This window comes from Durio zibethinus, chromosome 25 (genome assembly GCF_047325235.1).
Source record: "Durio zibethinus cultivar Kanyao isolate XHJ-2024 chromosome 25, ASM4732523v1, whole genome shotgun sequence".
Taxonomy (NCBI): Eukaryota; Viridiplantae; Streptophyta; class Magnoliopsida; order Malvales; family Malvaceae; genus Durio; species Durio zibethinus.
The window spans coordinates 17,281,725-17,295,223 of NC_143186.1; the positions used below are offsets into that span (position 1 = coordinate 17,281,725).

The 13,499-nt window shown below is 33.4% G+C and overlaps 1 protein-coding gene across 1 annotated transcript; it reads left to right on the forward strand.

The window, feature by feature from the left end:
* Window positions 1–4,891: 4,891 nt before the first annotated feature.
* LOC111275762 (G-type lectin S-receptor-like serine/threonine-protein kinase At4g27290) lies at window positions 4,892–8,727 on the forward strand. Its single transcript, XM_089754862.1, has 7 exons — window positions 4,892–6,623; window positions 6,840–6,956; window positions 7,119–7,276; window positions 7,366–7,576; window positions 7,657–7,894; window positions 7,974–8,124; window positions 8,207–8,727. The coding sequence occupies exons 1-7, from the start codon at window positions 5,351–5,353 to the stop codon at window positions 8,510–8,512; spliced, it is 2,454 nt and encodes an 817-aa protein (XP_089610988.1). The 5' UTR covers window positions 4,892–5,350; the 3' UTR covers window positions 8,513–8,727.
* The last annotated feature ends 4,772 nt before the right edge of the window (window positions 8,728–13,499 follow it).

Here is a 13,499-nt window from a genome sequence, read left to right on the forward strand (position 1 = left end):
TTATAAGATATGATGATGAAAAATTTAATTACAGGGTATAAGATATTTGAACTGATAATGGTACAAAATACACATCTAAAAACTTTGAAAAATCTTATTCAAAGTATGAGATCAGGCATGGGATGATAGAACCTGAAACATTACAGTATAATGGTATAGCTAAAAAGATGAACCGCACCATTATAAAAAAAGTCAAATGTATATTGAGGATGGTAAAATTACAAAAGCTATTCTAGGATGAAGCAATCAACATGATTTATCCTTTGCTTAACATATCACCATCAATTTTTTTTTAAAATTTAATATTTCAAAAAGAGTGTAGAACCTGAAACATTACAGTATAGCTAAAAAGATGAACCGCACCATTATGAAAAAAGTTAAATGTATATTAAGGATGGTAAAATTACAAAAGCCATTATAGGATGAAGTAATCAACATGATTTATTCTTTGCTTAACAGATCACCGTCAATTTTTTTTTAAATTTAATATTTCAGAAAGAGTGTAGACAAAAAAAAAAATACTTTATACTCTTACTTGAAAGTCTTTGGGTGTAAAATATTTATGCATGTACCGAAAGAACAATGATCAAAGCTTGATAGTAAAGCCATACAGTGTGTATTTATAAGATATGATGATGAAAAATTTGATTACAGGGTATAAGATATTTGAACTGATAATGGTACAAAATACACATCTAAAAACTTTGAAAAATATTATTCAAAGTATGAGATCAGGCATGGGATGATAAAACCTGAAACATTACAGTATAATGGTATAGCTAAAAAGATGAACCGCACCATTATGAAATAAGTCAAATGTATATTGAGGATGGTAAAATTACAAAAGCTATTCTAGGATGAAGCAATCAACATGATTTATTCTTTGCTTAATAGATCACCATCAATTTTTTTTAAAATTTAATATTTCAAAAAAAGTGTAAAACTTGAAACATTACAGTATAGCTAAAAAGATGAACCGCACCATTGTGAAAAAAGTCAAATGTATATTGAGAATGGTAAAATTACAAAAGCCATTATAGGATGAAGCAATCAACATGATTTATTCTTTGCTTAACAAATCACTATCAATTTTTTTTTAAAATTTAATATTTCAGAAAGAGTGTAGACAAAAAAAAATACTTTATACTCTTACTTGAAAGTCTTTGGGTGTAAAATATTTATACATGTACCGAAAGAACAATGATCAAAGCTTGATAGTAAAGCCATACAGTGTGTATTTATAAGATATGATGATGAGAAATTTGATTATAGGGTATAGGATCTAATGACAAGAAAGACGATTAGAAGCAGAGATGTGATTTTTTATTAAAAAGAAACTATAGTAGACTTTGAGAAAAATGAGGAGACTATAAGGGTTATTGTTGAATGTGATATTTCAACACTGATAGAAATTCATAAAAAAAAGTCATAAATGGTAAAAATGAGCAAGAAACAAAACTTGAAGATACAAATGAGTCAGCCATAATTAGTGATAAACTAGATACAATCAATTTTGAGTAGGGTGAGCAATCTTTTCCACTAAAAAGTGTTAAGCAAGGGAGCTATTTTTGGAATTAGGTAATGTAGGTCTCAATCTAGGAGATCTATCGAAAACATAAACCATCCATTAGGTATCCAAGTTTAAATTTTATTTTAGTTACCAGTAAAAAAAAATCAAAGAGCTTTCAAGATATGTAGATTACTCTGGATATAGAGTACTAGTTAAAAGTAATGAAAGAAGAGATGAAGTTATTATGAAAAAATAGTACATATGATCTTGTTAAACTTTTAAAAAAGAAGAGATTATTGAAGAATAAATAGATGTTTAAATTGAAAAAAAATGGTGACAAACTAGTGAGGTATAAAGCTCGATTGGTGGTGAAAAGTTTTTCTTAGAAACTTAGCATCGATTTTAATGAAATCTTCTCTCTAGTTGTGAAGATAAGTTTTATTCGAGTGGTATTGAGATTAGTAGCTAGTTTGAATCTTAAATTTAAGTAACTTGATGCTAAAACTATATTCTTGCATGGTGACTTGTAGGAGAACATTTATATAGATTAGTCTGAGGGTTTTGAAGTGAAAGGGAAATAGCACTTAGTTTGCAAATTGAAAAAAAGCTTGTATGGCTTGAAACAAGCTCTGTGATGTGGTAAAAAAAGTTTAATCCTTTTATTGTGAGGCACAACTATAAAAGAATGGTAGTGGATTTTTATGTGTATGTTAAAAAATTTTCTAATGGTAACTTCATTATTATCTTATTATTTATTAATGATATATTGATTGTGGGACAATATATTGATATGGTTTGCAAGTTAAAAGAATAATTGTTTAAGTCCTTTGACATGAAGAATTTAGGTTCAGCAGAATAAATTCTCTGTATGGATATTATTTAGGATAGAAGAGTTGAAAAACTGTGGTTATCACAAAAAAAATATGTCGAATGGGTACTTAGTAGATTTAACATGCAACATGCTAAATCAGTTAGCAGTCTACTTGTCAACTATTTTCATTTGAGTAAAAAATCTTGTTTGATGACTAAGAAAGAGTAACTAACTATGTCTAGTATTCTTTATTCTTCTGTAGTCGGTTCTTTAATATATTTTATAGTTTGTGCATAGTCTAACATTACTCATACAATTAATGTAGTGAGCAAATTTCTTTCTAATTCGAGAAAAGGTTCATTGAAAAGTAATGAAATGAATTTTTAGATATTTGAAAGGCACCTTAAAAATATGCTTAAGTTATGGAGTTTCACAATTAGTTTTAAAAAGATTTACTGATGCTGATATAGCAGGTAATCTTGATAGTAAAAAATGTACTTTAAGGTATTTATTCACTTTGGCAAGATGAGCCATGTCTTGGTAGTCTAAGTTGTAAAAGTGTATTGTTTTATCAACTATAAAAGTTGAGTATATTGCAACAACTAAAGCAAATAAAGAAATGCTTTGAATGAAACGTTTTCTTCTTGAATTAGGATTGAATCAAAAAGGGTATGCGGTATTTTGTGATAGCTAGAGTGTTTTAGATTTAAGTAAGAACACCATATACTATGCTAGAATAAAGCATATTAATGTTAGATATCACTGGTTATATTTGGTGATTGAAGAACAGCAGATACAGTTGAAGAAAGTCTATGTGGATAAGAATACAGTAGACATGTTGACTAAGACATTTCCCAGAGAAAAGTTTAAGCTCTAAAATAACTTAGCCAAAATGGGTTCTTTGGCCAACGTAAGTTCTAAATGAAACTGCTATGGTGTTGAATTTCCTTTTAATAGAGCTAAAGGGAGAGATTGTTAGGAATGTGAGGTTCAACTCCATTCCTTTGTTTTTGACCATTTTGAAGGCCATGAGCCTTGTGTTTTAGGCAACCCTAAGAGAGTTCTACATAATAAAAGAGTGAGGGCTATGTTTTTTTAGCATGGAATGTGAGTGGCATTGCAAATAAAAAAAAAAAAGAAAAAAGAAAAGCTAAAAAAATAGAGAAGAGAAAGAAAAGGGACAGTTGGTTGAATGAAAGTCAATTTGTGATTCGATTAAGTTAAAATTTTGTCAGTAGATTTATGATTTGGTGTTTTACATTCTAAACAATGAAAATCGGATTTAAAACTCTTTAAAAATAAATTTAAGATACATTTGTTGAGTCACTTATTTAGTAAAATTTTTCTAATTGTCTTTTTAATTATTAATTAGTTTTAATTTTAGTTTTACCTAAAGTAAAGTTTTGTATATTCATTATTTAATAGTGAAAATTTTTTTAATAATTCGTAATTTTTTTCCTTTATATTGAAAATTTTTTTATTTAAATTTTAATATATATATTTTTTTGTATTTTAAATTATTGATTATTTTTTATTACTATTAATTTATTGAAATGTATTATTTTTACGTTATTATAGCTTTAGGCCCAGCATGAATTATAGCAAAGCCATAAAGTGACCAAATGATGACAGAATCAAGCCGAAGTACAAAACCTACACGGCAAATAGTACTTTTTGCCATCTTTCCCTCACTAATTACAGGGTAGGTTTTCTCTTGATTTTTTTCCCCCAAAAGCAAATGAAGATGGTTATTGTCAAATTGGTTGATTTTTTTTCCCATATTTCTTTTTTTTTTTTTTCAGGTTGCTTGGTCTCTGACGTTCCTTGTTTGAGTCAATGCAATCCATCATCAATGATGAATAATCAAGCCAAAAGCATGAATTTTTTTATAGGTTTATGATTTTGGTGGAAATAAGGGAAATCTCATAGAATTTACATGAGGCCAAATCCTATTTGACCTTAGGAAAGCTTGTGATTGCGATTTCTTGTAAAAGATGGATTTGTATTTAGTCAGCTAAAATTGTCTATTAGAAAGAGTCCGCTCAAAGACTTGACTTTTTGGTAATCATGTTCACTTAATAATAGTTATTGAAAAGAACATCTGGATTAATTTTTTTCTAAGTCTAAAAATGTATGTTTTTTTAATTATTTGCACTCTGAATGGTTCTTAGTTACGGATTTAGTCATAGTTTTATTGTCTAGTACTATAAATGGAAATTTTAGAGGTTTCCTTTAAAGATAAAACCAAGTGCAAACTTTCTAAGAATTTCAACAATTTGGGATTTACTACTTTCAGTTAAAGCTCAGAATTAAACTAGGGCAGAACATATTCTGCTAGATGGCTTTTAGACTTTCTTAGTTAAAACATCTATGTCTCTGAATCCTATTGTTGGATAGTTGGCATTCTTAATTTTTGGATTGATTTGAAATGTTTAATGGTTAGCTAATACAAATGAATCTACCCAAAATTTTCCTACTGTTTCAGTTTCAGGTTGACTTGACAGTGCTAGAATAGCAATTACGGCTAAAAAACCCGAAAAAATCGAAAACCATTTCAAACCGTAATGTTTAGTTCGATTGTATTGTGGTTCGGATTTTATTATACTCGATTTAGTTTCCACTCGGATTTTGAAAAACCAAAATACTATTCATTAATCGAAAATCTTTTCTTAAATCATCAAACTGAACCGTTATCAGTCTTAATACCAATACTAGGTTAGAATAGCATTAACCTCGTCTCAATATAGATTGCATGGATAAGTGTAACATATTTAAGTTCCTGGAGATGAGTTAGGCATGTTTCTCAACAGTGCGAACTGAAAAAGGAAAAGCATCTTCAAAGTCAATTCAAGATAAAATACTAGTAGTCTGTCTTTATTGATGAAGATATTCAAAGTTTTATTAACTTGTAATCATCTGAGTACCTAGTCAAAAATCTTTTGTTTAAAGTCAATATATGTTTCTGCAATGTTCAATCAAGTGGAATTTATACTTAATTGCCAAGAAAAAAGCTTTCAGACTAGACATCCATGGCCATGGATCTCTTTTCTTTCTGTGCTTGTTTCCTCATCATCTTCTCAAAATTTTCCTGCGCACTTGACACCATTTCTCCATCGCAGTCACTCACTGATGGCATGACCTTAGTCTCCAATGATGGAAGCTTTGAATTGGGTTTCTTCACTCCAGGGAGTTCTAAGAACCGGTACTTGGGAATTTGGTACAAGAACATACCGATGCAAACTGTTGTCTGGGTTGCAAACAGGATAAACCCAATAAATGATTCCTCTGGCTCGTTGAAGATAGAGAGCACTGGCAAAATTGTGCTTCAAGATCAGAACAACACAACCGTTTGGTCAAACAATTCTACAGAAGTAGTTCAGAATCCAATATTGCAGCTCCTGGATTCCGGTAATCTTGTTGTCAAAGATGGAAAAGATAGTAATTCAGAAAATTACTTGTGGCAAAGCTTTGATTATCCAACTGATACAATGTTACCGGGGATGAAAATTGGTTTTGACCTGAGAACAGGTTTCCATCGAAGATTGGCAGCATGGAAGAACTCAGATGATCCATCTCCTGGTGACCTTACTTATGGGGTAGAGCTCGAAGGAACTCCAGAGATGGTGCTAAGGAAAGGCTCAGTAAAGTACTATCGCAGCGGCTTATGGAATGGTGATGGATTTAGTGGAACACCAAATTTAAGATCTAATCCAATCTTTGATTATGATTTTGTCTGGAATGAGGCGGAGGTGTACTATATATATTTCCTCAGGAATAAATCCGTGATGTCGAGGTTTGTTCTCAACCAAACTGAAAGTGTAAGACAACGGTACACGTGGAACCCAGAAACTCAAACTTGGAAGTTGTTTTCAATCATGCCAAGTGACTACTGTGACAGATGTGGACTATGCGGTCCAAATGGGAATTGTGATAACAATAAGCTACCAGCTTGTCAATGTTTGAAAAGATTCAGGCCTAAATCTCTGGAAAGATGGAACTCATCAGACTGGTCTGATGGGTGTATACGCAATAAGCCATTAAACTGCCAAAGCGGAGACGGATTTATTACAATTGGGAAGGTGAAAACTCCAGATACCCCAAATTCTTGGGTGAACAAAACTATGAATCTCAAGGAATGTAAGGCTAGGTGCTTGCAGAACTGTTCTTGTATGGCATACACTAATTTAGATGTTAGAAATGGAGGTAGCGGCTGCGCTATGTGGTTTGGTGATCTAATTGATATCAAACAATTTCAATCAGATGGTCAGGATCTTTACATCAGAGTTTCTGCTTCAGAAGCAGGTACTAGTTCTGCTATTGCTTCATCTCCAATTCTCATTTAAAGTACTTCATATGAAGTAATTGGATGTGTTATTGAGGTTATATATTGAACCAAGTTTTAGACACTGGTTGACAGTACAGCATACAAAACTAGAACATATTCTTGTTACAGCTTATGATACTGTCTTTTGGCTTTTGTTTGATTATGTTTTTACTCCATCAAAATTGATCATGCAGATCTCAGTAAAAATTCTAAGGTGAAGCTTCCCATTATTATTGCAACAGTAATTGCTATGCTTTTGGGACTTCTTGTAGTTGTTTGTTACGTTCGCAAACGCAGGAAAAAGTTGAAAGGTAACACTAGTTATGGTCCTCATAAACATACTCATTTTGTTCTTTGTTACAAATACCAAAATCATTTTGCTTTTGAGAATTCATTCTTCTAAGTCAATCAATAAAGATAAGAGGCAAGCATATTCATGGGAATTGCTAGTCTATATTTTTTACTATTTTCAGATGAACTAGAAGACAGGAATGTAAATGAGAAAGAGAACCAAGGCCAGAATGAAGACATGGATATTGCAGTATTTGAGTTTGGTACGATAGCCCAGGCTACTGATACGTTTTCTTTTAATAACAAGATAGGTGAAGGAGGTTTTGGACCAGTTTATAAGGTAAAAGTTGCTATATATTAGTAAAGTGATCTTAAGTACAGAGAATTCATATTTATTGTATGCTCACTAGAAATGTTTCGATTTTCCAGGGGACACTAGCAAATGGACAAGAAATTGCTGTGAAGAGACTTTCTAAGAGCTCTGGACAAGGACTGAACGAATTTAAGAATGAAGTGAAGTTGATTGCCAAACTTCAGCACCGGAATCTTGTAAGGCTTCTTGGATGCTGTATTCAAGGAGATGAAAGAATGCTGGTTTATGAATACATGCCTAACAGAAGCCTTGACTCATTCATTTTTGGTCTGAAATGATTACAAAACCTCCCAAATTATATGTTCTGAAAAAAGGATGTAAGATTAACATGAATGCATCTTTGCCAGATCAAACAAGACGCAAAGTACTAAATTGGTCCAAGCGCTTCCAAATTATCTGCGGGATTTCTAGGGGACTGCTCTACCTTCACCATGATTCCAGATTGAGGATTATTCATAGAGATCTAAAAGCCAGTAATGTGCTGCTTGATAGTGAGATGAACCCGAAAATTTCAGATTTTGGTATGGCAAGAACTTTTGGAGGAGACCAGACTGAAGCCAACACAAACAGAGTGGTTGGAACTTAGTAAGTTACTTTTAAGCAACATAATTTGATCTATAAATCCTCATAAAAATGCTTATTTTTCTCTGACAATGTCCTGCAGTGGTTATATGGCACCAGAATATGCTATCGATGGGCTGTTTTCTGTAAAATCAGATGTTTTTAGCTTTGGTATATTATTATTGGAGATAATAAGTGGAAGAAAGAGTAGAGGGTTTTATGATCCAAATCACAGCGGCAACCTTATTGAATATGTAAGCTTCTGCAGATATTGTTGTCATTACCTTCTGTTACTTATCTTGAACTAAATGCTAAAAGAGTTTCATTTTGCTGCAGGCATGGAGATTATGGAAAGAAGGCAGGCCTTTGGATCTTGCTGATGATTTCATAGTAGAGACCGGCAATCTATCTGAGGTATTACGGTGCATCCACATTAGCCTCTTATGTGTACAACAGCATCCTGAGGGGAGACCAACCATGTCATCCGTGGTTCTGATGTTGGGAAGTGAAAATGAATTGCCTCAGCCTAACCAACCTGGTTTTTTGTTTTACAAGAAACCCGTTGAAGTAGATGCTTCATCTGGCAATGATGGATCATCTTCAAGAAACGAAATAAGTATATCACTGTTAGAGGCTCGATAGAGGGTTGTATGCTTCATTATATCTGTTATGCTCCAAACTATTACTAATGATAGCAGTCCCACCTGAAACTTGGGGCATCTGTTTGTTTTGTGCAAATGCCTGCTGGTGAGAATATTCAAGTATAAATAGTAGTGTTCTTATTTCATGGATTGGTAGATTGAAATAAAAAATTGAATCTTCATATAATTAAGACAAACGAATTCCCTACGATCTCATCATTTATAAGTTGTTGACTGTGCTTGTTTTGTGCTGCATTAGTGCAAGATCAAGAGCCGTCAAATTCTCAGTTTAAATAATAATAATAATAATAATATTGCATGATGAGTCCGCTTTCTCCGAATCTGTGTGATAAATGAATCAACAATAGTGTTGCAGATGCAAAAGTTTGCAAGATTCGAGCATATATAGACACAATGTTCAAAACTTTTTCCCAAAGCTTTTAGACTTTAGAGGACCTATAGCCTAATCTGGTTCAGACTTATAAACTGAGGCGGTCGAGATCGGGTTTAGAATTTCTGATTTCTTGTCATAAGCTAAGTTTAATAGGGTCAAACGCCCCAATAGATAACCGAAAATCTTTGAACTGGAAAGAATTAATGAATCTCAAGGTTCTGTGCTTGAAGAAATGTAATGATAATTCTTGCTTCTTAAACAATTTATCATTTTTTGTTGAATTTCTCTTTTCCCCTTCTGTTTCTTAAAGTCATATGAAATGGTTAATAAGCAAGAATTGGCATCTGTCACATAGAAGATACAGGTTTTCACAACTTGAACTTCATTTTGTTAATTCTAACTTTTAGATTCCTCAATCATGTTGCAGTTCCAAAAGTCAATTGGTATTTGCTAAGATGAACCAAATTACAGCTCAGAGTCTCAGACAGATTACTCTGCTTGAGATCATTATTATTTTGACCCCATTAAAATATGAAAACCTCTAATACAAAAATAATGCTGATTAGAAATTTGACATATATATGTGAATGAATGATCATGAACCTTGAACCCATTGAAATATAACAACCTGCTGGGAAGTTGACATATGAATGAAGTACCATGAACCTTTCAAATTTGTAATTCTTTACTTAAATCCAATAATTAAGTAGCTGACAGATTAGTCTTGGAAGTGAATGACCTGGTTTGGATACTGAAACAAAATCGATTAAAGCTGAGACCTGGAAAAATGAACTACCACCACCTTAATGGTAATTGAAGAAAAACTTGAGCTTTACATAATTTGTACTACATATATAGTTTTTAAACTTGGGATTTGAATTTTATTTATTTTAGTCTAATCCACAGCACAGGCCATATGGTATTTGTTATTTTTTAGATTCCTCAACTATGTATTTTGATCTTATCTGGAGGCCATAATTGCCTCCACCCCATTAAAAATAAATAAATAAAAAAAAACCCATTGAATTGAGAGAGAAAAAAATATTACTAAACAAAGTTGTGTATTTATCTTCTTTTAGTTTCCTGGTGAGGGCTTGCATTGATTATTTGCCCACCAATAATTCATGTTCTTGTGAATTCATTCTCTTCTCGTAGAGGATAATTTGCAGAGAGATCTGCCTGTTGATGTTTCTTGACAAATTTTGCCAGAAGATCTTAATTTTTGAACAACACTCCCTCTATAATAATAGGAGAAGTACCAGTTTATTGCACAACTTGACCAAGTAATTTATTAAAATTGTCCAGTATTTTATATTATGATTTTTTGTGAAGATTCGCACCCAATTTGAATTCTTATTTATTTAATTTTACTGAATCGACCATAGACCATTTCCCTTTTTATTTGGGAGTATTGAATACACCCATAATTCTGAGCTTCATGTTACTCCTCCCAAGAGACATGTCATGTCAAATCCAGGGCATCCCAATTCGATTGAATGGGATGCAATTTCTCATTGCTAATCAGTAAAATCAGAATTTCGATCAAATCACACATCGTAATATACTAGATCCTCTAATTCTTTAAGAGGTTTATCTAAAAGATTGACAATTCTAACGACCCATTTTCATGTCCGACTAAGACCCCATACCTAGAGCTACCATCATATAACCCAGTTGGGACATTGTAAAATAGGTTAAACCCCTCTTAATATCTTTTTGAGTAAGAGCTAAAGTAGCCCCTAATAATACTGTTATTATACCTATCAAAGATATTAGATTCATTATGGTATAACTATGAAAAGAGGAAGAAGGCGGGCTACAAGAAAAATTCCCGCTGCTACCATAGTGGCAGCATGTATAAGAGCCAAAATAGGAGTAGGCCCCTCCATGGCATCAGGTAACCATACATGAAGGGGAAATTACACAGCATGTATAAGAGCCAAAATAGGAGTAGGCCCCTCCATGGCATCAGGTAACCATACATGAAGGGGAAATTACACAGATTTAGCAATTGCGTCGGCAAATAATAAAGAGGCACATAAAGTAGGCTTGCGCGGCTTTAAGACCCAAGCATACATTCATCTGATGTCTTAGATCAACCCATTGGTCACAGTTTACACTTTTATGAAGTATTGTCCGCTCTGATCCCTTGGTCTCACAGTTTTATCCCACCAAATGCACCTTACAAGGAAGAGAGTGTGAACCCTTATATCCCATGATCAACTCTAATACTCACTCGATGTGGGATTCTTAGCTTTACTCCAAGACCATGACATCCTCTCTCACTTTAACGAGAGCCTATCGTCATCGATGACACATCACTAGTACTCCTAAAGTTGGCTCTGATATCACTTGTCACAAGTATAGACTCACGCACGGCTTTAAGATTCGGACATGCACTTATCCTGTATCTCAGATCAGCCTACCTGCCACAGTTCACACCCTTATGAGGTATTATCTGCTCTAGCCCCTCTAGCCTCAAAATTTTATCCCACAAAAGGTGCCTCACAAGGAAGAAGTAGTGTAAACCCTTTCAGACCCAATGACCCCTTTTTTTATGTCCGATGTGGGATTGGAGTACCTTGCCTACTATTTCTTAGAGCGTTTGGCGTGACATTCTCCCCTACCTAATCTCATGACGCCCTCATCATGAAGGCTGGCCACCTTACCTACCTCCTTTGAGGTGCTTGACGTGAGTTGAATGGTCCAAGGTCTGCCTTGATACCATTTGTGGAGACCCAAACCCAACCTGCGAGGTATTTTTCACTTTGACCTAAAAGTCTCACGATTTTATCTCACAAAAAGGACCTCACAAGTTTGGATTTAGATCTCTACATATATATCATTCCTTATTAACATATTTTTCCAATGTGGGATTAGGGGCAATACAATCTTTCTAACTTTAAAGCTTGATGTCCCTATCAAGTCGAGTCTAACCACAGGACCAAGATCACACCAGACCACCGTGTAGCTCTTAGTAACTCCCATGACCCCACCGTGTAGCACTTAGTGATTCCTATGACCGCCAATTGGTGATTGCTCTGATATCACTTGTGGAGACCAACACCCAACCTACAAGGTATTGTCTGCTTTGATATGAAGGTCTCACGGTTTTATCTCACAAAAAAGACCTCATAAGTTTAGGTTTAGATCTTTACACCTAACCTATGAGGTATTGTCTGCTTTGATATGAAGGTTTCACGATTTTGTCCCATAAAAAAGACCTTACAAGTTTGGGTTTAGATTTCTACATATATATAATTTCTTATCCACACATTCTTCCAATATTGGATTGGGAGTGTTATAATCTCCTCACCTTTAAAGCTTGACACCTTTGTCAAGTAGAATCCAATCACAGGATCAAAATCACACCAGATCATCGTGTAGCACTTAGTGACTCCTACTATCGCTAACTAGTGACCGTTCTAATATCACTTGTGGAGACCCACATCCAACTTGTAAGGTATTATTTGCTTTGACCCGAATATCTCATGGTTTTATCCTACAAAAGACGCCTCATAAGGAAGAGGTGGTGTGAACCCTTTTATACTATAATGACCCTATTTTCATGTCCGATTTGGGATTGGAGTATCATGCCTACTCCCTTTTGGAGTGCTTGGCGTGACATTCTCCACCACCAAATCTCGTGACATCCTCATCACGGAGGCTAGCCACTCTTCCTATCTCTCTTGAGGCACTTAGCGTGGGTCGAACGGTTCAAGGCCTGCTCTGATATCATTTGTGGAGACCCACACTCAACTTGCGAAGTATTGATCGTTTTGACCCGAAGATCTCACGATTTTATCCCACCAAAGGCATCTCACAAGTTTGGGTTTAGATTTCTATATATATATTATTCTTTATCCACATATTTTTTCAATGTGAAATTATGGGTGTTACATTTTTAATATTTGGTTTTATGTTCTTTCATTAAAATCTTACCTCGTAACATAAATTCATCATCTCTAAATATTTCTCAAGTTTTCATAATGTTTATTTTGGTTATTATTATTATTATTTCGGTCATGCTTCTATTCTTTAATTAGGCTGTAAATAATCATAGAGAGCAAAAATTAGGAATAATTCAAAACACTTTACCACATAAGACCTAACCTTTGTAAGTACTATAGATTTTACTTCTTTCATGTAATATAATTTTCCACAAAAAAAAAAATTGTAGGGATTGATTCGTGGTTCATTCACTTAATTAATCTTTGTACTAATCTTTCCAAATAATTTGAAGAACAAACCAAGTACTTTTACTCTCTCAATTTATTCATGAAATTATTTTTTAAATGGCTTTCCTTGAGATATATTTGTAGAAACTCATACCCAATTTACAAGTCATTATCCTTTTTATCTGAAAATCTAAGGATTTTGTCCCACAACTAGATATTACCAATTTTAATTTTAATTTTTCTTTTCTTTTCTTTTTCTTTAGAAGAACGGGTAAAATTTTGAGATTTGGTAACATTTTTTTGTTACATGTTCCATATATAATATAGCATATGAAAATGTAGAATTTTGTATCTGATATCATATGGAGATAAAATTATATGTTGATCTTTTTAACTACAGGGAGTAGCTTACGTAT

Excerpts from the sequence above, each read along its gene's own strand:
- LOC111275762 (XM_089754862.1), top strand. The coding sequence starts at position 5,351 with ATGGCCATGGATCTCTTTTCTTTCTGTGCTTGTTTCCTCATCATCTTC. Across the intron at positions 6,624-6,839 it reads AGTTTCTGCTTCAGAAGCAG|ATCTCAGTAAAAATTCTAAG; the intron begins GTACTAGTTCTG and ends TTGATCATGCAG. Across the intron at positions 8,125-8,206 it reads GCGGCAACCTTATTGAATAT|GCATGGAGATTATGGAAAGA; the intron begins GTAAGCTTCTGC and ends ATTTTGCTGCAG.